Below are 23,599 nucleotides of genomic sequence, written 5' to 3'. Positions count from 1 at the left end.
AAACACCATGAACTTCAGCTCCTCCCTCGGCAGCGACCTCCTCAGCAATGCTGCGAAGCTGAAAACGGCACGCACAGGCCGCGTCTCCAGCTGGGACCACAGCGGCCTCAATGAAGATGCCTGGGTTATTCAGCCCGGCGAGACGGCTGTTCTGGCTGATCTTGAAGGCCCTGGCTCCATCACTCATCTATGGTTCGTCCAGACTTGCCGCCGCATTGTTGGTCCTGGTCTGATCCCCTACTCCAAGTCCGGAGTAGCAATGATGGAGGTGCACAACGCTCTGGGCCTGAACTACGAGGTCAGCGACCCAGACTACTATCGCAAGGTGCTCATCAAGATGTACTGGGACGACTCTGAAACGCCCAACGTCGTCGCCCCAATCGGCGACTTCTTCTGCGTTGGCCATTCCATGGCGGCCAATTTTCAGTCTCTGCCTTTTACAGTTTCTGTCAAACCTTCGGAAGAAAAGAAGTTTGGCGGGGCGGCCGCTTTCAACTGTTACCTCCCCATGCCCTTCAACAAGCGTGCCCGCATTGAGATCGAGAACCAGAACGACCAAGCCTACTTCCAGTACTTTTATATCGATTACGAGCTCTTCCCTGAGCCGCTCAGCAAAGACACCCTCTTCTTCCACGCGCACTGGCGCCGCGAGAATCCCACCAACGGCTGGGCCCCCGAGAGCATCCAGACCAACAGCCTGGAGACACAGGTGCCCAACCTCGATGGTAAGGGCAACTACGTCATCCTCGAAACAGAGGGCGCGGGCCAGTACATTGGTTGCAACCAGAGTGTCGCGCACTTTCAGGCCACGTGGTGGGGAGAGGGCGACGATATGATCTTTATCGACGACGACACTTGGCCCCCGTCGATGCACGGCACCGGCGGCGAGGACTATTTCAGTCAGGGCTGGGGGATGCAGAAGAATGCGTACCCCTTCTGTGGGACTATCATACACGAGGAGGATGTGCCGAATCATCAAGTAAGCTACAGGTGGCACCTCGCGGACCCTGTGCGCTTCAGCAAGAAGATCCGCGTCACGATGGAGACAGGGCATGCGAACCACTTGCGAGATGACTGGTCGACCACAGCGTACTGGTACCAGACTCTGCCGGGCCCGAAGCTGGAGATCTTGCCAGTCGAAGGGCGAATTCCTCGCAAGCCTGACTTTCCGGCTGGTACGCATCCTGCACTGCCGCAGTTGGAGAACCTGGATCCTCAGAAGAAAGCCATGGTGGAACAGAGTAAGGAACGGATGGATGCGTTTGTGCAGGATAGGGATGTCTGGCTAGAGAGGCGTGCTCGGGACTCGCGTGAGCGTGCGAAGAAGAACATTGAGCATGCTAAGGACATTCGTCGACGCTTTCTCGAGGGCCTAAAGGCAGAGTAAGCATATATATAGAGTATGTAGGCAACACCACAAGGTTCAGTCACTGAACTGGTAACGGACGATTGGGCATGGACTTTATATCGCTCTTGACTGTGTTGAATTCATAATATAACTATCTATGCCGCTCCGAGGTTAATCTATACCGTGTGTGCTCTACCTTTTCCTGAATTATCTCTGCGAGTGCTGCCAGAGACTTGCTGTATGGAGATAGTACCGCAAAAGACTTAGCTGCAAGGGAGAAATAGTGAAAGACCTGCGGGTTTAAAAGTTCCTGCATGCCATCCGTATCAATGGCTCGAATGGCCGCCATAGTGATAATGAAGATGCTGTGGATACTATGCATTAGCTCCTCCTGCTAACATCATCTTTAATCATGTACGTTACCTTGCGGCTAAGGTCCAAGTATTCATCATACACGTTTGCATCGACGTTGTAGCAGCCAGGACAAATGACACATAGTCGTCAAAGAACTTGGTGCAGTACGGCAACATATTGTCATCCACGAAACCCAGTGTGATGGTTTGATAAACAGCTGGCCAGGAGATGGAGGCCTTGCATGCAAAAAACTGGGCTTGCAAGAATTGGGCACGAGGACCTTCAGCTACCTCATACAGCCCTGTGGGCTGCTTGTGGAAGACAAGAGACGTCGGTAGATACTTGTGCCAACCGTCCAACTGCAGCTCTAGCTCTCTGGCGATGACGGGTGCATATCTGAACTCGCCCTCGGCGGATTTGCTGAGTGATGTTGTGCAGCGCCGCAGCATTCTGCGCATAGCTATTTCGGCTAAGAAGTATACCGGGGTAGTATCAGAGCTAAACTCAAAGGCCTGTGACGATGGAGGCGACATGGTGCTGTCCCCAGGGAGGGAAAGGTGCCAGATCCCGTTGGGCGACGGCAGCTGGACTTCTTCCTCGTGTTTCCAGATGCCGCTATCTGGAAGGTCAAGCTGGATGGAAAGTTCGCTCTCTATAAGTAGTATGGCCCAGTAGGCGCGGCGCAAAGCTTCCACCGTTGTCGTATCACTTCCCTGAGAGTGGATCTTGAGCATGTTCTGTGCTCTGGCTGAGGCCATAAGGATATGATCGTGTGCCTGACATGGCCGGATGAGGTGCATGTAATACACAGAAAAGAAAATCAAGCACTGCAGGCTCCTGACATTGAAATCAAGGAGAACTTCGGGAAGTAACTTGGATGCTTCGGCGAAATACTCAGCACCAAGTTGTTGGTCAAGGGCTGATGTGATTGTGTCCGCAGCGGCAAATAACCCAAGAGCCATGACCAACATAGCTAGACAAGTGTCTGAAGGGGATGTACTCTGTCCGTTGATGCAGTGATGAAATGATTCTTGAAAATCGGAGGAGAGTATCGGTAGCCAGACGTGTATCCTTTCAGAAAAAGCGTGGAGGGTAGAGGATATGCTCTCTGGAGGTAGCAGAAATACCCGCGGAGAAACAGCCTGGTCTCGCCTTGACAAAAAGCCGGTAGATCGCTCCATGCTACTCAGCCAGACGCCCATGTCCGGATCAAGGCTGAGTAGGATCATCGTGCTTCTCCGCTGAAGGACCATGATGGGGAATTCGGAGTCATCTGGCTCATATTTGACCTCATGGTCACTCAAGGCTCGTGGAGAACTTTGAAATGATGCATGTAGTGAAGCAGTTGTGCTAGCTGCAGGTAGAGACAAAGAGCGAGTGTCCTTGCCCCACCGGTGGTCTGAGACGAGGAGGCCCATGATATCCTCCAGTCGTTCGCGCATGCCAGCAATGTCAAGCTCTAGCCTGAATGTGACGAGTGAGTCCTTCAGAGCTTTTGTGTTTGGTGATGAAATTCCTCACCTTGATGGTGGTGGCTGGGGAGCAGCCTGATAGACGCAGTGACTACCCTGGAGCTGACAGAAGCCACACTTGGGTCGTTGGCCGTCGCATTTCGTTCTTCGTCCTCGACAAACATCGCAAGCAATGTTTAGCCTCTTTCTCTGGTACTCCCCCATTGCCAGAGCGTGGCTATTCTGAGCGGTTCCGGCTTGGTGTTCTGACTCTTTGCAACGTACCAAGTATAAATATGTCAGTCTGAGTCCGGAGAACGCGAAGGATGTCACTCCACTAACGCGGCAACCCCATAATCCCTCATCCTGATTTAGAAGGCCATGAGCCTGTCAACCCCATCAAACATCTGTCCCTGCCCAGGAAGCGTCCAATGTGAGGAGTCTTGACCAGCTGATGAGGAGAGTTGGTTGCTTCGCTCAAGGGATCTGCGGCCACTTAGTTCCTTCTAGCGTCACGCTAGAACACTTCCTGCTTCTTCTAGAAGTCCCAGGTGAGCCAGGGTCCCCTGCAGGCCGAAATGCTAGGGTGCGGGGTCGAGCATTCAATTGGCTGACATGGATCCCTGTCCTTGCTCTCGGACCCATCTATTTTAGGTTTGGTGCTTATCCCCGGTGCACGGCCGTGAGCTCTCGGCCCGACAGTTGCCTACTTCGACAGGGGTTTGATTGATGACGAGATGTGATTTGCACGGGCTTCAATGATGTAGTAGGGTCACGCTGACTTTGATGTGTTTAAAGGCTTGATATGTGTGCATATTTATTCAAAGAGTGTATTTCTTTTCGTTTTCTGTTTTACTAAGTTGTAGATGTTACTATGTGAAGGCTGAGATGCCAGAATTCCGTAACAGCCTTTAGATTCCATTTACCCCGCCATTCCATCCTTCCAACTGCAATCGATTGAATGTAAAATGCTATCCTGAGTAGATCAGCTCAGGTAACCGGAGTATATCTAGGGTCTATGAAGTATCTTGATACTAATAGTTCCGATTCTAAGACAATTGTCCAAATGAAGTTGAGCTTCAGCTATGAGTGCAGTGGGTCTTTACTATATGCCCTCAAGTAGCTTTAGTATGTTGGCCATGATCAACGTTGCCATGTCCCAACCTGTGGATGATGTTCTAGCTCTGTGCCTTCTCGTCGTCCAGGCTAAGAACCGGGCCATGGCCAGCGGCAGCCTCACGCTCTAGAAAAGTGACGGTAGGCTCCCACCCAACGCTCTTCCGGGCGCTGCCGACTTCGTTGTACAGCTCGTCGACCTCTTCCAAGCTAAGCCCCTTGGTTTCATAGATGAAAAAGTACACAAAGGCAACGCAGATGAAACAGGCGCCGAACCAAATGAAAAAGATCTTGGATTGGAGGTTTGCATTGCCTGGCCCATAATTGACGAGGTAAGGAGTTGCAAACGCAAGAGCCCAGTTGAGGAGCCACTGCATGAGTCAGTCACAAGTTCCCAATGGGGATTCGGGAAAGGTGTCTTACATTGGTTGCAGTCGTGATGGAAAGACTCTTGGCACGCGTCTGCAGTGGAAATATCTCGCCGGTGACAACCCAGGCGATCGGTCCCCAGGTCGACGCGAAGAAGAAGATGTAGATGCAGATAAACGCAATACCAGCCTTCTGAGCCGCGACGTTATGCACAATGGTAGTACCGGCACTGTCCTGGGACGTAGTCAAGGTGCCTAGCATAGCGACGATGAATTGCGAGACGCACATGCCTACCGCACCCCAGAAAAGCAGCGGACGGCGCCCCCACTTATCGATGGCGTAGAGCCCTGGGATCGTTGAGCCCACGTTGACGCAAGAGGTGATGACCTGGACGATGAAGGAGTCATCCATGCCTGAGTTCTTGAAATACTGCGTGCCGTAGTAGAAGATGAAGTTCACGCCGGTGAACTGCTGCAGAGCCTGAAGACCCATTCCTGTCCACTGCCTCTTGGCGATCGGGCCGCGGAAGCAGTCCAGGTAGCTTGCCTTACTCACGCTCTTTTCGTAGTCGTGGTTTGCTTTGATCTCATTGAGCTCTTCCAGAACGGCGGGATGGTCTGGAGCGAGTCTCCTTAGCTTCGCCAGGGCCTGGGCGGCCTGTTCGATCTTGTCTCGCATGACAAAATAGCGAGGAGTTTCGGGGAGGACCAACATCCCGCCAATCAGGACGATGGAGAAGGCAAATTGGACAGCAATGGGGATTCGGTATGAGCCAGTATCATCTCGACCTTGAGTGGCGTTGTTGACCACGGCGGCCAGTAGAAGCCCGATGGTTATGGAGAACTGGTAAGCACCAACGATGGCGCCTCTGATCCATTTCGGGGCAGTCTCAGATTGATAAAGCGGAACTATACTCTTGTTAGTACAATAGGTCTCATGAGGATTTGAGATAAGAGCTTACTCAAAGCTGAGATCAGGCCGACGCCATATCCAGCAAAGAATCGGCCAGCCAAGAAGAGAGGGATGGAGACAGCCGCAGTCTGAAGAATGACACCAAAGTTGAACACCCACGATGATACGATGAGCGCCCATCGACGGCCGATATAGTCTCCAAGGAACGGAGAGCATAGAGCACCGAAAAATGTGCCTGCCGAGAGGATGGAGACAATGGCGGACGACTGGGAAGGAGAAACATCAGGCTGGCCATGAGAGTCGGTGTAACCAGTCGAGAAGAGTTCCTTCCAGTAGTCCATGGCCAAGATGCCGCCAATAGTCCCGGTATCGTATCTGGACTTCAGTCAGCGAACATGTCACGCCCTACAAAGAAGGTCAAGATCATACCCAAATAGAACGCCACCGAAGGCGACAAAGGCTCCCACGGCGATGGCCGGCCAAGACTTGCCAGCCTCATCTTTGGGCACTGAAAGGGCGAGCGTTGGCGCACCCATTTTTGTTGATCTGGTTACTGTTGTAGACTTGAAAGTGTTGAATAGGTGTTGTGTGTGTAGGGAATGAGGATGCAAGTTGGGTGTTGGGTCGCCAGGTGTGGTTTGGGAAGATAGATATAGATTCTCGGTCACAAGATGGACGAGGCAGAAGTTCGAGTCCTCTCTCCTTGCTATCATCTACGTTTCAACCGATGTATCATGGTGGGTGTTGTTTAATGTGGATGCGTGGAGATGCCGAAGAGGGGAAGTTCGGCCATGCCGATAAGCCAACCCAGCTGTTGGTTCCTTGCTCCTTTGACGGGACAGAGTTGTTCAGGATCGATAGATAAGACCAAATACTCTTGCCAAAGTTGGAAGGTAGGAAAGTTGGATGAGACATTGATTGGGAGCTCAAGGGTAGAGGACCCGGTCGTAGCGACGTTGGTCGGGTTGTTTTCATGCAGCTAGTCATCAGCTCATTAGGCTGGGGCAGCCGCAATCCCATGACGATCAGGGATCATTGGACGCCTGTCTGAAGCAGAGAGACTAACCAGGTGTGAGTTGTTGCATGGAAGCATCCACGGTCAGGTACATGGAAGCATGCCGTTCCAAATTGCTACCATGGACCCGGTTCTTGTTGTATCTCTGGAAAGGCTAGACCATCAAGGGGCCACATTAAACTCCAAACGAGTCCGTACCTACTTGCTCCCTGCTGTTCCATTACTCCTTGCTGAATAATAACAGAAGGAAATAACAATTATCCGACAGATAAGAGGGACTAGATTACAGAGGCTTTGACTCTGCTATGGCAGTAAGAGAAAAATCGATAGATCTAGTGAATATCGAGAATTGGATGGCCGTATCTCAAAGGTTGGCTACAATGTAATGACTCCAGGCTTCGAGCTCAACCCAAGAGGAGTTCGCTTCCAGATCACATCTTGGCTAATGAGTGCCACCACGAGAGAGTCTTTGCCCGCTCTGTCTTCCTAGCTTGTGACCGGCATCATTTTCGGAGACCCAACGGGCGTTTTCCGCATATGTGGGTCGCGGACCGGATTTCGTGCTCCGCGAAGTTTGGACGACAGGCCAGCCCCAGCATGACAAATGCAACTCTATGCATGCTAAGTTCATCTAGCGACCTTCTAGAATAATAGAAATGCATATGACTAGAGTGGGCACGGTGAGCTAATGTCTGCGAGAGGACGATTTAGGACATGCGGAAGTGCTCTTTGAATGTTCTCTGCAGGGTGGGTTGCAATGCATGAGGGCAAGTTTCAACACCAAGCTCTTTACGTAGCTGTCGTAACTGTCCCGCTTCTTGATGACGACATCCTAGGCCAACGTTTGGAGATGGGCTGACTCGTACGGAGGATTCGGGGTTAGATCGCATGTGTCCCCACGATCGCGGAGGAGCCAGAACTGTCCGCGAGCATCCCGGCCCTTGAACTAACCACTAAAGGCAGGCCTCCATTCACAGACCCTCTTCCCCGCACGCTCCCCACAACCTACCCCCGGTGGACTATACTCTAACTCGACAGCTGCAGGAGCTGGAGAGGCATGACGGGCGTCTCTCCACGACCGGCAAGAGGGGGGAGACACATTTGTGTCCCGTGTGCATGGGCTCGAACACGAGGGTTGAGTCGTTGTGAGGTTAGAGTTAGGTTGGATCGTGAAAGACAGACGGGCGTTTCGTTTTTGTCCAGAAAAACATACATATATCAAGCTGCTGTGCTTTCGCTTTGGGAATAAATAGCGTCTCATTCTCCCCCTAGTCTTGAATAACCTCACATCGCTACTACCTACTCTTCTTGACCAAGACTATCTTCAACATGCATTTCCCCCTTCATCCGTTGTCGGCGCAGACGATCGCTCTGCTGGCGCTCTCTGCGTCAACAGCAAACGCGGCCTCTGTCCCAAAACTTCCAAATTGCCGCTCCCACCAGTATCTGGGCCCCCGCAACCCTAGCTTCGAGAAAGGCCTCGAAGGATGGCGTGTTGCGAGTGGTGATGCCTTTGGAAGCAACTCAGTCTCCTCTGAAACCTCCTACTGGGGCGGACCCTTCAGCCAGGCCGGCAAAAGCTTCATCCTGGGCACCGCACAGGGTGGAGAAAAAGCCGTGGGAGAGTTGAAGTCGAGCTCTTTCCAGGCGAGCTCCGTCATGAGCTTCCTCATTGGCGGCGGCTATGATGTTGAGAAGTTGTACGTTGGTCTTGTGAGAGACAAGGACAATAAGCTTCTTCTCAAGCAGACAGGCGCCAACGACGAAGCCTTGATCCGCATCACGTGGGATACCAGCAAGTGGGCAGGACAGAAAGTGCACATTGTCGTGCACGACAGTAGCACTTCTGAATCGTGGGGTCATATCAACGTCGATGATATTCGCGTTGGCTGTGATGCATTGGGAGATGGCAAAGGCCTCACATTCAACATTTTTGGCCAGGAAAATCAGCCAGCCGCTCACAGCTCGCTGTCCTGCTCCCTCATGGCAGCAGACCCTATGCGTCCCCAGTTCCACTACACTCAATACCAAGGTTGGATTAACGATCCGGCTGGACTGAGTCAGTGGAAGGGCCGCCATCATCTCTTCAGCCAGTTCTACCCTGACGCTCCTTTCTGGGGTCCTATGTACTGGTCGCATGCTGAGAGTATTGACGCGGTCCATTGGCGTGAGCTGCCCATTGCCTTGTCTCCTAAGGATACGGATGACCCTAAGGATACCTCTGGACGCTTCACGGGTGCGGCAGTCGTTGATAAACTACATGGTAACCAGCTGCGCCTCATCTTCACCGACTACACCGACACGGCTTTCCACCCTGACGTGGTGCAGGAGGTGGTGTCTACCGCAACCAGCAAGGACGGCATCCATTTCGAACTCGACTCCAACAATCCCATCATCTCCCGCCCTCCTCCAGGCGCGCCCAAGTTCTTCCGCGACCCAAAGCCCTTTTATGATCCTACAGACAAATCATGGAAACTGGTCATCGGCTCAAGCAACGATGTCAGTGGTCGAGTCTTGCTGTACAGCTCCAAGGACCTGCTCTCCTGGAACTACGTTGGCATCTTGTACACAGGCGACGGCAGCACGGGCGACGTCTGGGAGTGTCCAAACTTCTTTCCACTTGGTGACAAGTGGGTGCTCTTCTACGGCGGCAACGCGCTGGGATGGTACGAGACGGGCACGTACAACGGCAGCGTCTTCACAAGCGAGAAGCGCGGGCTTATCGATGCTGGGCCTGATAGTTACGCTATGCAGTGGTACAAGGATGAGACGGGTCGCGACTTGGCTATTACTTGGATGGGTAACTGGCCGACGTCCAAGTGGCCCAGCCGCATCAATGGATGGGCTGGTTCGCAGTCAGTAACGAGGGAGCTGTTCATCCGTGATGATGGGGGTCTTGGCAGCCGTCCTATTAAGGCCCTCGACAAGCTTGCAGCCGGTCCGGCGAAGAAGTTTGGACGGCGTAGCGTTGGCGAGACTCCGCTTGGTATCGGCAGCTCCAACACAGCGAGGCTGCAAGTTGCGGTAGACCTCAGTGCTACAACGGCGTCGTCCTTCACCATCTCTCTCTTCAAGTCAAAGGCAGAATCGGTTCTGTTGACCTACGCCACGGCTGATCGCACTCTGACGCTCGACACAACAGACGCCGGGTATGGGCAGGCAGGAACTTGGAAGGCCGTCATTGATGTATCACACAAGGACAAGCTGATGCTGGATATCTTTGTCGACCGATCAAGTCTGGAGATTTTTGCTGGTGATGGAACAGTCATGACTGCTACTGTTTGGCCGCGATACCAGGAGTCCAAGGACATCACGATTACTGGACAGGGGGGGAACGCGGTCTTTGATTCAGTCAAGCTCACGCCTCTTGGCTCCAGCTGGTGCTAGAGTAGCTGTAGATCCTCAAGTAGTGACTGATGAAGGGCTAAGGTGATGGACTAAGCTGGGTTTTTCTCTTTGGTGCGTAGTTATCTTGCACCTCTTACGATAAATCTACTGTTTCTACGAGGTCAATTGTGGGGTTACATTGTGACGTCTAAACTTCAGCCACTGAATGTGTTGTACAAGGACTAAAGGCTTCACCACAGTAGCAATGTCAGAAATCCCGCACATTCCACCATGAATGTCCCCATTTCTTGGATGGACGGAATTCAAGCGCGATATTCCTCCTCGCCCATGCACAGACCCGTTCTCTAAGCGATGGCCTGCTTTAGCATCAATTAAGCAGGGTTGACAGTGGCGACCTGCCTGGTCGACGATGTAGAGTCTAGGATGCTGCAGCGTTAGGGCCAACGCCATAATCTGGGGTGGTGTGGAGGGAATGGGGTCAAGCGCGACGCTAATATGGATAGCACCAAGTGTGATGCGGGGAAGTCTGTCCTTATAACTGGGCCGTTAGATTATCCTGTCTTCGTCATCCGCCCTCCGTTTCCTTCAACTCTCTCATCTAACTCCCCTTCATAAGGTGGCAGTATGGCAGAACCGACATCAACTCCCGGATCCAAGCCGACAGACACGGCGCATCTAACCATCGAAGCGTGGTCACAGGGGTTCTTGATTGGATCTCTGCTCATCATGGCCAGTATTACCCTAGCAAACATGCGGTCGGGGGTATTACTACATAAACTCATTCTAGTCGAGGTAAATCGCCACTTGGATACAAAGTCAAGCAGTCGCTTATAATGACTTCAGCTTGTTCTAGCGGCACCGAATGGCTTCTTCACCTTCTTTAACCCCCCAGTCTGGGGCTGGTATCTCTCTTCGACTGCTGTCCTCCTGATCGCATCCTGGACATTGCATAATGTCATCTCCTGGATGAAAAACAAGCCCTTCTTACAGCCAAGAGGTAGCTTGATATATATCAGCACGATATTTCTTGTCCAGCCGTACTGGGTGCTCGAACTATACGCAAACTTTACGTATTTTAACGGCATAAACCACCGTATTTTCGTGTCTACCAGGCCATTGGAAGCATTATGCCGGTGAGTCTCGTCGAGGAGTGCTTGATAATACTGGCTCACAGTTTATGTCTAGCGATCCATGGTGGGTCTTCACCACGGCGAACCTCTTCTGGAACATCAAATACCGCTACGAGTTCGGTCTAATCGAAATCATCCGCGTCTCGCCTCGTTTTGGCATTTTGCTCTTCAGCATGTGCCTCAGCCTCCTCTTTATCGCTCTAGACCTTCTTGCTGTGACACCAGTGCTGGCGCTCGGTGGCATAAATCCCTTCTGGAAGTTTGCGTCCGTGTTCAAGTGCTTGACGGACACAATTATACTCGACGACTTCAAAACGGCGCTGGATAAGCTTAGCCGCCATAAGATGAATCAGATCTACCAACTCCCCTTTAGTAACTCTGGAATGGGGTTACCTGTTGACTGGACTGACATGAACGGGAGAGGAGCTGTTCGGGTATCTCGTCAGGGAAGTGATGACTTTGTGTCAGTTCAGCAGGTTGAGAGAGTTCCTGAAAATGCATGCCTGAGCATATCGACTGCGGACGGTATTCCTTCGCCGCTACCTATTGCATTCATGCGGAGTGATAAGGGGTATAAGAAACGGGAGTGAAGATGGCAGTTCTCATACTAGTTAAAATATTTAAAAACTATTGAATAATCGAACAACATCACAGTATTCTCTCTGCTATGGTGGTGACATCAACGATAGAAGCACCGAAATCAATGATATGTCAGTGCAAGTCTCTGGCACCCGGGCCTCTTGCGTGAAAGCTCTAGTTGCCACGGCTCAGACATCCCTGAATAATGCTTGCTGCATTCAAACACTCTTCATCCTGCAGAGTGGGAGTAACAATCTGCAGCGAACATGGCGCGCCATCGATTGCCTCTGGGGTGTCTCCCACAAGTTAGCAAGTGGATATTGATATGGGTGGAATCTCAACAATCCTAGGAATCGAGAATGAACTTGAAAGGGAAAATTGATCACTTACAGTCAGGAACAAATGGAGTTGTTGCGGCCTGGGACTCGGGATCCTTGTTTCTGCAGACCTTGCCAAAGGGGATAACCGCTGCGGGATACTGTCAAGAACGTCAGGTCACACTCATAGTACAAGATAAACAGAAAGGTAACTTGCATCCAAAACACTCCACATCACGGTGTACACGGGGATGCCGTAGGTATCATGAGGTACAGCCGTGCTCACTGCACCGGGCGCGAGAATCACATCGAGCTGGTTGTCCAGCCATGACTGCTTCCAGGCTTCAGCGTACATGCCCCGTGCGATGTTGAGCGCATGCAACTGTTCCGGAATTCCCAGCTCTGGCGATACGGGCAGGCCACCTCGAGAAAAGAGATGCATCTGGCTTGCCACGGAAGCAACCAAAGGCTCTCCAAGCTCCTTTGAGAGATCTTTGGCGCCAGAAGCACTCAGGCCAAAGAACTGATAACCAATCCTAGCACCGAGGCCGGCACATCGCCCAGAGCTGGCAGGTAGGTCAACAACAGTGTGTCCCGCGTCGTGCAAGATGGAAGTTGCTTTGGTGAGAGCACGCCGGACTGGAGGATGCGAAGGATAGTCGGGATCTTCAGCCATAACACCAATGGTTAGTTTTCGGTCGGGGCTGGAATCAAGGCTTCGCCAGGGGATGTTTAGGGCCGTGGCGTCGTATTTCCACGGCACACATCTAGAAACTGTCTCCATGAAGAGGCGCAAGTCATCAAGTGAATTAGCCAAGGGGCCAATGACTGGCATCACACTGGAGAGCCAAGGCACTGGAAAGGGGTAGTGTGTCTGTCCCGCGAAGGGGATGCGGTTTGCAGTGGTCTTGAAGCCGTAGACACCACAGCAAAGGGCAGGGATGCGAACAGAGCCTGCCAAGTCGTTTCCTATGCCAAGTGGAGACCCCCGGAAAGATACGATGGCTCCTTCTCCTCCGCTAGAGCCACCAGCGGTGAGAGAGGTGTTGTGAGGATTCAATGTCCTGCCAAAGATGTTGTTTTCCGAATCGGCTGTCTAAAAGATGTGAATCGCTCTGTTAGATGGTACGAAGGAAGGGGTTTTGGGGGGCCTTAGGCGTACCGTCATGGTCTGCGGGACGTTTGTCTTGCAATATAGAACTGCCCCAGCATCAAGAAGGATCTGCACTAGTGCTGCGTTGGTGGTGGGCGGCGGGCGTTTGAGATATTCCACGTATCCAGCTGTAGCGTAATACCCTTTGATGTGAAAGCAATCCTAATTTTCACTATCAGCGGTGCAAAGCGAAATCGGTTTACATAGGACATTCCGTCTTTTACCTTGAGGCTGATTGGCAGACCATGTAGAGGGCCAACAACTCTGCCTGTCTCTCTCAGCTGCTGGTCCAGCCATCTCGCTCTTGCGATACCCTCACTGAAAAGAATTTCAGTCAAGCAAGAAGTCTGTTTGGAATGTTCAGCCTCAACATCCTATCGTTATAGGGAAGATGGACTTACCAGCTGTTGGGCCAAAGCGGCCCTCTTGCAAAAAGCAAGAGTGACTTCTTCTACAGAGAACTTTTGATGACGGATATGTTCCAAGATACTGGTAGCACTGAAGTCCTGGGTAATGGTAAATTCTTCCTCACTCAAGAGTCCAGACTTTCGAGCAGCATCCAATTCAACCAGGTGACCTTCTCTTGGTGTTCCTGCTCCACTGATTTCCCGCAACTTGGCACCGTCAAGGATCCAGTCGGAAGGAATGGAACTCAGCTGCTTGGAAGCATGAGCTGACGCAAGTGTCTTCCAATCAGTCATGGCTGAAATTGTGTTGGGTGGTCTTCAGGCTCTTGGCAGGTGTGAGGTGTGTTTGGAGGCTGAAGTCTTTCTTGTTCCCAGATGAACCAAGACGGAATGAAGGAGAATATTGTCGGAGTTACTTATGGGAAGATGAATGAGGCAAGATCAGACTTTATATAGGCGATACATCCCAGCTCAATGTGAGCTGGCTCTTCCATAATTATGACTTTGTAAGTGTGTCGAGACCCATTATAATGAGACAACATTATTGGCCCTATGGACCTGCCACAGCTAGAAGCTCTTAGTGGCGCATTTTGTGCCTTAAAAGGGCAACCACTCCACCCAATATCAATTCCCACTCCTCCCCTCGGCCTCTTCCCATGACAATTGCTCTTATACGATCAGATTGATTCACCACCGACTGGGTCACGCTCCGGCAGTTCTCTTCGGGTATACCAAACGCCTTGATCCCTGTCACACGTACCAGTCTAGATCCGCCAATTGGTGCTAGTTGTCCTCATGGGAGCTTGCTCCAATTGTCGTCGGCGCAAGAAGAAGTGCGATGAAGGGTTTGTTCATACCCTTCTTCCACCTTTTTATTATGCCTACTAATTAGGACCGGTAGGCGACCCTTTTGTCTGGCGTGCAGAAAACTTGGCCTAGTTTGTCCAGGCTACCAGAAACCTCTGCGTTGGGTGCAGGGGATTGCTTCACGAGGACGTTTTGCGCCGCATTCCCCGGCGATAATGGTTCCACAGCTGGCCGGAAATCCGCTTCTGATACCGTCGTGACAAGCGTTGCAGGTTCTACCGATGGGCTCAGAGCAACGATCGGCCCCTCCGGCTTTGATCAAGTGAGTGCGACTTTGAGTGGCCCCGGCATCTTTGCAAGTGGACTTGAGGTCGCAAGTGAATCAACAGGCTCTCCACCAGTAAATGACGCATTGTCCAGGGCTCAAGAAACCTTCACACGATGTACGTGGCACATACCGTTTTCGGCACTTGGCTGTAGACCACACTAAGATGTAGGAACAGTCTTGACGTCGGGCCTAACACGTCTTCACAAAACGGGAACTTCTTGCACAGTTCCGGACATGATGCAAACGTTAGCGACCCGCAGCCATGCTCTGCTGTTTATCGGGGTAGCCATTCAGCAGGCCTTTGATGATAAAGGCGAGGAATTTTCTGTGTCGACGTTGGAGCATCTTGATGTTGCTCTGAGCACCCTTCGCGCCGAGATAATCCAAGGACAAGGGACTCCACATGCCGGCACCCTGACTGCTGGCGTCTTATTATGCACCTTTCACGTGAGTCTGTTTCCCATCCTTCCAGCCATTTGCGTGCTGCAGGTGGGGCTGATAGAGATAATCTCAGTTCCTTCAGGGATGGCCTTGCACTCATCATCTACGCTTGATTTCAGAGGGTTACCGCTTCCAAACCACAATGAATACGGTCGCCACGGGTCTCGAACAAGATCCAAGTTCTCGTCAGGCACTAGAGTCTCTGGGTGTCATGGACTTGCCCTCGTTTGTCCTGGGCAGGAATAGCCCAACTATTGGCATCTGGAAAAGCTTTCGTATTGCTCAGGGATCATGGAATCAAGGCAGGCTCGACGGCGTGGAACCTGTCACCGGCATCCCAAGGTCTCTTCTTGACATCTTTGCCGCCGTGGCCGAAGAACCTGGGGACGACATTGCTTTACGATTCTGGTCGTGGCAGGACGGTGGAGGAGACACTACCCAATGCCGACTGTGGGACTGCTGGAGACTTTCCGGCATCTTGGATGTTCGTCGGCGTCGGCGTCGGCTATTCTCCAACGTCGATTTCACGCCCCTGGCACAATCCGACGACGAGCCGAGGGATTCAGCCCCAGATACAGACACGATTCTATGCCGATTGATGGCGGCCATTGACTCCGTTCACAAGGCTCTCAGTATTCCATGCCCTGAAAACTTGCCTTCCTACCATGGGCTTGTGTATCCGCTGGTCACCATAAGTCTTGAAGTCGCCCGCCTCAGGAGGCACCCCGAGTGGAAACAAACTCTGGATGAAGTTCGATATCGCATCGAGGAGAATAGCCCATTTAGACTTGCGCGAATTGCCTTTAAACTGCTGGACGATTCTTGGCGGGAAGAGTCTTCCGATTTTGACATTGAGGATGCAGCCCGAGAAATGGGTGTTGAAATTGCGCTCCTTTGAAACTAGTCGCCCACCAGTGATGATAACGATGGGGTCTTTCGCAACTCAAACTATTTTACAACTGGTTGGGTCACATCGATATCAAAAATAGTGTCTGCAGGGAAGATGACCAGCTATAGCAGCAAAAGACATAGTTATCAATACTTAAGGCCATGAAAACCAGATGCCTTGATACACAGCCATTGTGGCAACTATGATGAAGGCGCAGGCAAAAATAACAAAACAAAAGTGATCTAGTAGAGCCGGGCGTATTTGAAGAGTAGACCAGATGAGATTTAGGTACGAAGCCGAGGATGAAATAAGAGCAGCTGGGTAACATCGTAAATTGAACATAGATAATACAGAGGACTCAGGCACAGCCCTTCTATTGTTACTAAATTTTCATCTTTCTAAATATTAATAAGCCTCGTCTTTTTCCGGCTTGTCTAATTTTAATGAACCCGACAAAAAGAATCTTCAAACTTGAAATAGCTCCCCACCCCCATTTAGCAACATCACCTCATCCTGGCATCCCTCTAAGCATCCCTCTTTGGAAACGAGGACTTGTCCAACCACGTTTCAAGAGTCATCAGCTCTGGGTGCTCCTCCCTGAGTTCCTTGATGTTCGCTCCATATCCCTCCTTCTCGAAAAATGCAAACATGGTACCCATCTCCTCCGACAGCCAAAGCACCAGTCTTGCTACCAGAGCCCAGGTGGCTGGCACGCCTGACTGTATCTTTTTCGAATACACTGCCGCCATCTGCTCGTAGGTCAACTCATCTCCCGCAAGAGAAATTGCCCTGCCATTGAATTCGCGCGGTGACATGAAAGCCTTTGCGGCAAAGGCGCCAATGTCGGTAGTGGCAATGAGCTGAAGGGGGCGCGACTTCACGACTAGCCTCCATGACGTCGCAAACACCTTGCCTAGGAACCCGCCATCGAAGTTCTCCATAAAGGCTACAGGACGAAGAATAGTCCATCCGAGGGTAGCTTCCTTTGACTTCTGAACGAGGTGGTGCTCGATGTTGTGCTTGCTCTTGAAGTGCGGAATATTGGTGGCGTTTTCAAAGGATTTCGCGCCACTGCGGTCAACAGAGGAGTAGACAAAATGTTGAACGCCATGTTTCATGGCGGCATCAACAAGCGCCTTGCCCTGTCGTTCTTCGATAATGGGGCCGGTCTTGTTCATCGCAGGTGTCTATTCCGATGGTTAGCTACTACAACGAACCACAAAAAGAGGCAATTCTCACCTGAACGCTAAAGACGCCCCATATGGGAACCTTGGACGCTGCCTTGGCAGTGTCGAAAATACCTTCTGCATCATCCAAATTCCCCTGAACCAGGCTGATTCGAGGTGACTTTTCGGCTAGTTTCTTGGCAGAGGGTGAAGATGAGTCTCTCGTGACGGCGAGAATATCGAAATCGGCATTGGCAGCGAGCAGAGCTCTAATGACAGAGCCACCCTGCTTTCCGGTAGCACCAGTAATGAGTAAAGCTCGAGACATTTTTGTGAATAATGTGAGTGATAAAAGAAGATGTTATGAATTGGTTGTGCCAAAGAAAAAAAAAACAGTAGACAGTTGGCAATTTATATCCCGACCCTGCTTCAAGATCCTAGTTATCCTTTTTGTTTCTTGAGCATGAGAATCTACGGGTCATTACAAAGCACTCCCGTAGCTTACAAGGGTCGGCAGTTCATCGGACACCGATGTTTGTTTCCCCGGGGTGGTACGATATCTAATTGGCTGGAGCTTAGGAGGTGTTTTCGCGTCCGGGAGCTGGAGAATGCCAAGATGCCGGGTCGGACGGTTTCTACCAATCAAGGCCCGGCAATGACAAGTCTAGTTCCTAGGTTAGTCAGCGCAATGAGAGGTGTATCATTCAAGCTCAAAATTACTGTCTTCTTGCGTTCCTTGCAATTTCATTTTCATCCTATTTTACTTCTTTCTTTCAGTTTCAAATCTTTCCCACCAACTGCAAGCTTATCTCCAACAGCAGTCAAAATTTCAATCATCAATTATCTTGGATTTTCCATCCTTTAAGACCCTACATCAAGCGTAGCCTTCAGACTTTGTTGTGGAACCGTAATGCTTCATTTGATGGAAGCCATTGTTAGTATTTTGAAGCCATCTGTCCTTCGCGTTCACATACTTACTCCGGCTGCGCCAATATGAAATGATAGTGGAGATTGATCAGTACATCAAGCCGTACGGTGGCGCCGATCGCCTCACCAGAACTAATCTGTTCAGGCATTATGGGGGCTTTTCACCACATAGGACAGAAATAGAGACCTCGTCTCTGACTTCGGGTAGGACTTGCAACTCAGTGACATTGTAGTCCAGCACATCGTCTGGCTCATCGCGTCAGAGCCTGTGAGGTTGGTAGATGTTTATCACGTTCAAGAACGACCTGAGGGCCTTAATCAAGAAGGATTGTATGCATTCATCATTGAATCACCTTGCAGAAGGGCTGTGTTTTACATCCACTGAGAAATAGGGTTCACCTATCCTTCGAGGTTTGAATCACAGTCGGTCTTGACGCATATAATACCAATGTACTTCCCCCATCGTGCTCCATATTCCAATCGCACTCGCACCAAAGCAGGAAAACGAAAACAGCCATATGTTATCCACACCCATGAAAAAAATCCACAATGGACGGCTTCATGGTCTGGGCTCGCGAGGTCGACCTGACCCGCATTCGTAAGCTGGAGACTGTCCACTCCTTGATCAACATCGTCTATGGTACGGGGCAATGGGCACATCAGACCACAGGAACGAGAATGGTAGTTTGGACCAAGGTGCGAGAGCCCCTAGACCTAACGAAAGCGCTGTGGATATAGGAGCCTAAAAGTAAGGAACGGCGCTGGGTTCCAGGTTTCATGTCCCCGGGCAGGGCAACCAACAAGATACTCGCTAGGATTCTAGTCATCGACTACTATTAATGATACTTCCAGTCAAATTAATTGGCCATCTTATCCAAGTGCAGATGCAAACACGACGTAGAGAACCCAACACCCCATCTATATCAACTTTTGTTGTGCCAAGCTGTCTACAGTATCCCCCAAGCACTCCTCCACGGATCTTGGTTTCCATCCTAGAATTCTCTTTGCTTTGAGGTTGCTTAATGCCCTCTTCTGTCCAAGTTGGGGAACCAAACTTCGCACTTGAGGGTTCACGAGCCCGATTGTCTTCACCATCCAATCCTGCAGCTGTCTTTTCGGTACATTTGATGCTCTGTCTGGTCTCTGACCACGTATAATGTTGGCAACGTCCATTAGAGACAGGGGCGCTCCGTCCCCGCTTGCAATAAAACGTTCTCCGCCTGCCTTGGAATGTGTCATTGCAAGAATGTGCATATTTGCCAGATCGCGTACGTCCACGAGATTGAAGTAGATGCGTGGACAGGCCGCCATTCCTCCCTGAAGCGTTGTCTTGATGAGGCCAATGCTTGAAGAAACTTTTTGGCTCAGTACAGGTCCAAAAATGCCCACAGGGTTGATGACGACGAGTTCGAGCTTTGAGTCTTGCTGTTGATTGACAAAATCCCAAGCTGCACGCTCAGCAAAGAGCTTGCTCTTGTGGTAGACAGGAAGACCTTCTGGATCTGACCAGTCCCCTTCATTGAATTCGCCCTTGTCTTGTTTTCCGTAGCCAATCGCTGCAAAGGATGATGTGAATACCACTCGCTTCACATGAGCACGCGCCGCCGCCTGGAGGACTCTGAGTGTTCCCTCTTTCGCCGGTATCAGCAGCTCATTTTCGTCCTTGGGTGCTTGACTTGGAAAAGGTGACGCAACATGGTGAACGTAGTCGCATCCATCCATGGCAGCGTCCCAACCTTTGTCCCGAGTTAGATCTGCCACGAAGAAGGCGAGCTTGTCGAGGTTGCTTGCTCCTGCAGCGTTGAGATCCTGGCGAACAGCCGATTCTTTTGATGAGTCGCGGATTGTTGCACGGACATTGTAGTTGTGGGAGAGAAGCTGAAGAATGAGGTGTGAGGCGACAAATCCGGTCGCCCCTGTCACGAGGACAGATTTCGAGGCTGGAGACGACATTGAGAAAACTCAAGGGACTGAATGAGGCTGATTGGACTCGGAGACCAACAACCACGTCCAAGACAGCAGCGTTTTATACACAAAAGGTGGGGGGGCCAACCTCAGAATGTCATCAGTCGTGGCTTATGTTGATGATTATGGCTGACGGAATTTTCTTACAGGACTAGTGGCTTATATAAAGTGCCGGCGTTGGTCTCAAACTAAGGTAGTGGCTGGCCTGTTGATCAACGCATCGCAGAGATGCTCTCACAACGAGGCATTAAAATAGTTGCTTCATAGTTAAGAGTGATTTGCTCACACAAGATCAAGAACTCTGTTTTATTGGCTTGATCGATTCACATGGCACGTTGGAGAAGCACATTGAACAAAATCTACTGTTTCGACTTTTTCAGCCCCAGTCTCTCGTTCATCTTACATATATCGAGACAATGGTATCGAGGGCACAAGTAGTGTTAAGAGCGGTCTTGCCCCTCAAATGCGCGCACCGTCATCCATAAAACTCGCCGTGAGACCAAGCCTGTTCCGAGTAGAGGCCCAAGAGTCTGTCATGTTGTCACGTGTGCATACGCTAAATATTGAACTTGAATAGAGAAATTTCACAACTCAATAATTCTGTAGGTTTAAAGATCTATCTGACATGCACACTGGACAGGGTCGCGTTATGGGGGCACTCGGCGAAACCGCTACCGAGAACAAAATGGATATCCCATAAAATACCGATCCAGCCTCTTTTTGGACCATAAACATGGTAAACAACACGGTCTCAGATTCTCAAGCCTATATCATGATCACGTGGACCTTCACACCCGGTAAACCAGCTTCTCAGCACTAATCGGACCCATATGCTCCTCACCGCCCTTGACGTTTGATCTTTGTGACACCGACCCAGACCCCAGTAGAGTAAATCCGTCTGGAACAACTCTCTCAAAACCACCAGGCATAATCCTCACGGGATTTGGCTCGATTCTCGATCGTCCTGAAGACGTCCCCACAGCCAGAAAGTCAAAGTATTGCCGGGCAAACTCACGGGCCTCCTGACTCGCTGGGATTACTGTACCTATATTTCGCGGATTAAGAATTAGCAAAATGTGCACTCACATCAAAGCCTTACTCCTGATGCTTGCATAACAATGGAAAACACTCACCGTTATACCCGATCTCAACCCCCAGTCCTTCCCAGACGGCACCGTAGATTGGCTTGATCCTCAGTTTGGATGGGTCATATCGCCCACCAACTGGGCCACGAAATACGGCGAACTTGGCCCCAGTGGCCAGCGTTTCGTGGGTTCCGTAAACGGTTGCTCCTTCCGAGATGCAATCCAAGGCAAAATCAACCCCGTTGCCCCCCGTTGCAGTCTTGACTTGCTCAACCCAGTCGGCGGCGTGGTAGTCGACAAGAACATCATAGCCGTAAGGCTCTTGTCGTAGAAAGTCGTGTTTGGACCTACTCGCCGCGCCGATAAGCCGGATCTCGGTCCCAGATGCTAGCGCCGAGAGGTGAACGAGTTGCGCGGCGTAGAGGCCCACAGATGTCGAGGAGCCATAAATGAAGACATTAATCGGCTTGGCATGATCATTTTCTGCCTGCAAATCTGAGAAAGGATTCGGCAAGCCGAGGCGAGCATAAAGGCCTTGAGCAGCCGTTAGGCTGCACATACTAACGGTCGATGCCTCTTCCAAGGACATCCCAGGAGGGATCGCCCAGGTTAGGTCGTAAGGGGCGGTGATGTACTCGGCAAAAGCTCCCGGGCGATCATTTACAGAACAAGCTATACCTATCAGCTTAATCCCAAATAAAAGCAACCAATCTAGGCCGCTGGATATCGGGGAATCCATGAGTAAAATGTGCCGACTCGACACGCACCTCCTTGGAGAAACCCAGCAACGCGCGTTCCTGGTTTAGCCCGAGTGTCCGAAGACCCACCAAGTTCCGGGCTCACTTCAACGACTACGCCGGCAAAGTCGGTTCCTATGACCCGCTTTTCTTGGGTAGCGATGGGCGTCGAGACGTAGATTTGGTCGACTGGGTTAAGTGCTATCGCTTTCACCCTGATGAGAACCTCTCCAGACTTTGGAATGGGGCGAGGGATGTCTTCCACGGATGTGCTCCGGGTACAGGGGGTTAAAACAAGAGCCTTCATTTTGTCACTGTTGTTATGCATGCTGAACAAAGATGTCAATTTCGATGTCAACAGCGAGTCATCGTGGCCTTTTATATATTACCCTGTTCTGCTACGGGAGCGAGTTAACAAAATTCATCAACACTCGTTATCACTGGATTGATAATTGACCAAGATGTTTTATTGGTAAGCAAGACCAGAGAAATGGCACGTCGTTGAGCCGAACGGGGTCTCCTCGTCAGCCAGAAATGACGCCATCGTCGCGAACTCCCCAATCGCTCACGTCAGCCACACGCGCCACACAAATATCAGCCAGCTTGCAAAGCCATCAGGCCTGAGGTCTTCATTAAAATCCACGTACGGGGGGAACTGCCCTTTTTGTCGTAGCTCAAACTGATAAACAAGATACAACTCCCTTCATGTGTCTCTTTATACCCAACTAATGCCATCATAGTTGGGGCGACGTCGACACCCAGTGTCCAATCCGCTGCCGTAAGTGTTAAGATTGCTGATAACCCAATGCCTTGAGTAATCGCGAATTGACGTCCCCAGATTTCAGTATGAATGGCTGTACCGAACAAACAAAGATGAACATGAAAATGAAAACATTTCTTCTCCATTGGTTGTGTGAACCTGCTTGCAATCAGGTAAGCTTGGCCGATGGAAAGAATGCTACCCACAGCCACTCTGGACTTGCGCACAACATTTGGTAGCTCCTTGTTAACCCTCGCCATTTTGATTCAGATCTAATCTAAGTGACCCCTAATTTTTAAAAATTGTTCAGACATGCTTCAGAATGTTGATAGCTTGATCGGATCGTTGATACTCACGGTTGATGTCGCCACTCCTAGGAAGGGGTCACTCCCCCTTGTAGCAAGTCCAATTAAAAGCCCCTCTTTCCATTATCAGAGCTATCCCCGTGTCGCACTATAAAGCCGTTCTTTGGCCAGAGACGAGGGCGCTTGGTCCATTTGGTGTCCTCGGCTCTTTTGCCCCGATGTTGGAGGATGCTCCGGCGGAGATAACTGGAGAATAGCTATTAGGCCGAGCTTCACTCAAGCATCGCGGATGTTCCTTTTAACCACCCAGACAAAAACACTGATGATTCCTGTCTGGAATGAATGAAAGGGGGGATTCAAAGGGTACGGGTATTATTGAGCAGTTCTTCCACTTTCGTCGAGTGTACTGTTGCAAAGTGTTGGTTCATTTTTAAGATCCAAGATTGAAGTCCCAAAGCCATGTTCAGGAGTCGATGAGGGTGATCTGGCAGCCCAAAAGTCGATCATCTAGTAAGGGGATGAAAGTGATGCCGTAGACGGTGATTATAACTAATAAAAAATCGGAAACCCAACGGTCCACTCCCCAATTACTCCTCCTTTAGCATCTCCCGTCGGGGATCAGCTGCATGTTAAGCCTCAAACATCCAACTTGCCGGGAGTTCCATGGGGAAATTCGATGGATCGCGCCGT

General features: G+C 50.8%; 10 protein-coding genes across 10 annotated transcripts; 4 read left to right on the top strand and 6 right to left on the bottom strand.

The window, feature by feature from the left end:
* Positions 1-7: 7 nt before the first annotated feature.
* Positions 8-1,387, top strand: NECHADRAFT_48881 (uncharacterized protein; the record flags this gene model as incomplete). The annotated part of the gene is made up of 1 exon (XM_003050643.1): positions 8-1,387. The coding sequence occupies one exon, from the start codon at positions 8-10 to the stop codon at positions 1,385-1,387; it is 1,380 nt and encodes a 459-aa protein (XP_003050689.1).
* Positions 1,388-1,767: 380 nt separating this feature from the next.
* Positions 1,768-3,378, bottom strand: NECHADRAFT_85272 (uncharacterized protein; the record flags this gene model as incomplete). The annotated part of the gene is made up of 2 exons (XM_003050253.1): positions 1,768-3,166; positions 3,224-3,378. 2 exons carry the CDS (start codon positions 3,376-3,378, stop codon positions 1,768-1,770), a joined length of 1,554 nt encoding a protein of 517 aa, XP_003050299.1.
* An 880-nt stretch (positions 3,379-4,258) lies between these two features.
* NECHADRAFT_96496 (uncharacterized protein) lies at positions 4,259-6,286 on the bottom strand (the record flags this gene model as incomplete). Its single annotated transcript, XM_003050252.1, has 6 exons — positions 4,259-4,359; positions 4,394-4,640; positions 4,693-5,546; positions 5,600-5,925; positions 5,980-6,058; positions 6,268-6,286. 6 exons carry the CDS (start codon positions 6,284-6,286, stop codon positions 4,259-4,261), a joined length of 1,626 nt encoding a protein of 541 aa, XP_003050298.1.
* A 1,608-nt stretch (positions 6,287-7,894) lies between these two features.
* On the top strand, positions 7,895-9,952 carry NECHADRAFT_122843 (uncharacterized protein; the record flags this gene model as incomplete). Its single annotated transcript, XM_003050642.1, has 1 exon — positions 7,895-9,952. The coding sequence occupies one exon, from the start codon at positions 7,895-7,897 to the stop codon at positions 9,950-9,952; it is 2,058 nt and encodes a 685-aa protein (XP_003050688.1).
* A 609-nt stretch (positions 9,953-10,561) lies between these two features.
* NECHADRAFT_27635 (uncharacterized protein) lies at positions 10,562-11,426 on the top strand (the record flags this gene model as incomplete). Its single annotated transcript, XM_003050641.1, has 3 exons — positions 10,562-10,705; positions 10,757-11,046; positions 11,099-11,426. Coding segments are annotated over 3 exons (762 nt in total), but the record flags the coding sequence as incomplete, so codon positions are not given.
* Positions 11,427-11,796: 370 nt separating this feature from the next.
* On the bottom strand, positions 11,797-13,793 carry NECHADRAFT_49457 (uncharacterized protein; the record flags this gene model as incomplete). The annotated part of the gene is made up of 6 exons (XM_003050251.1): positions 11,797-11,918; positions 12,013-12,100; positions 12,142-13,035; positions 13,102-13,254; positions 13,317-13,439; positions 13,494-13,793. 6 exons carry the CDS (start codon positions 13,791-13,793, stop codon positions 11,797-11,799), a joined length of 1,680 nt encoding a protein of 559 aa, XP_003050297.1.
* Positions 13,794-14,294: 501 nt separating this feature from the next.
* On the top strand, positions 14,295-15,973 carry NECHADRAFT_85267 (uncharacterized protein; the record flags this gene model as incomplete). Its single annotated transcript, XM_003050640.1, has 4 exons — positions 14,295-14,344; positions 14,448-14,749; positions 14,810-15,081; positions 15,158-15,973. The coding sequence occupies 4 exons, from the start codon at positions 14,295-14,297 to the stop codon at positions 15,971-15,973; spliced, it is 1,440 nt and encodes a 479-aa protein (XP_003050686.1).
* A 515-nt stretch (positions 15,974-16,488) lies between these two features.
* Positions 16,489-17,458, bottom strand: NECHADRAFT_85266 (uncharacterized protein; the record flags this gene model as incomplete). Its single annotated transcript, XM_003050250.1, has 2 exons — positions 16,489-17,151; positions 17,204-17,458. The coding sequence occupies 2 exons, from the start codon at positions 17,456-17,458 to the stop codon at positions 16,489-16,491; spliced, it is 918 nt and encodes a 305-aa protein (XP_003050296.1).
* Positions 17,459-18,975: 1,517 nt separating this feature from the next.
* NECHADRAFT_85265 (uncharacterized protein) lies at positions 18,976-20,010 on the bottom strand (the record flags this gene model as incomplete). The annotated part of the gene is made up of 1 exon (XM_003050249.1): positions 18,976-20,010. One exon carries the CDS (start codon positions 20,008-20,010, stop codon positions 18,976-18,978), a length of 1,035 nt encoding a protein of 344 aa, XP_003050295.1.
* An 800-nt stretch (positions 20,011-20,810) lies between these two features.
* NECHADRAFT_85264 (uncharacterized protein) lies at positions 20,811-22,151 on the bottom strand (the record flags this gene model as incomplete). The annotated part of the gene is made up of 3 exons (XM_003050248.1): positions 20,811-21,067; positions 21,156-21,779; positions 21,875-22,151. The coding sequence occupies 3 exons, from the start codon at positions 22,149-22,151 to the stop codon at positions 20,811-20,813; spliced, it is 1,158 nt and encodes a 385-aa protein (XP_003050294.1).
* Positions 22,152-23,599: the final 1,448 nt, after the last annotated feature.

Source organism: Fusarium vanettenii, assembly GCF_000151355.1.
Source record: "Fusarium vanettenii 77-13-4 chromosome 9 genomic scaffold NECHAsca_6_chr9_2_0, whole genome shotgun sequence".
Classification (NCBI taxonomy): Eukaryota; Fungi; Ascomycota; class Sordariomycetes; order Hypocreales; family Nectriaceae; genus Fusarium; species Fusarium vanettenii.
The sequence above is the reverse complement of the archived record's forward strand: the minus strand, read 5'-3'. Positions and strand labels throughout refer to the sequence as shown.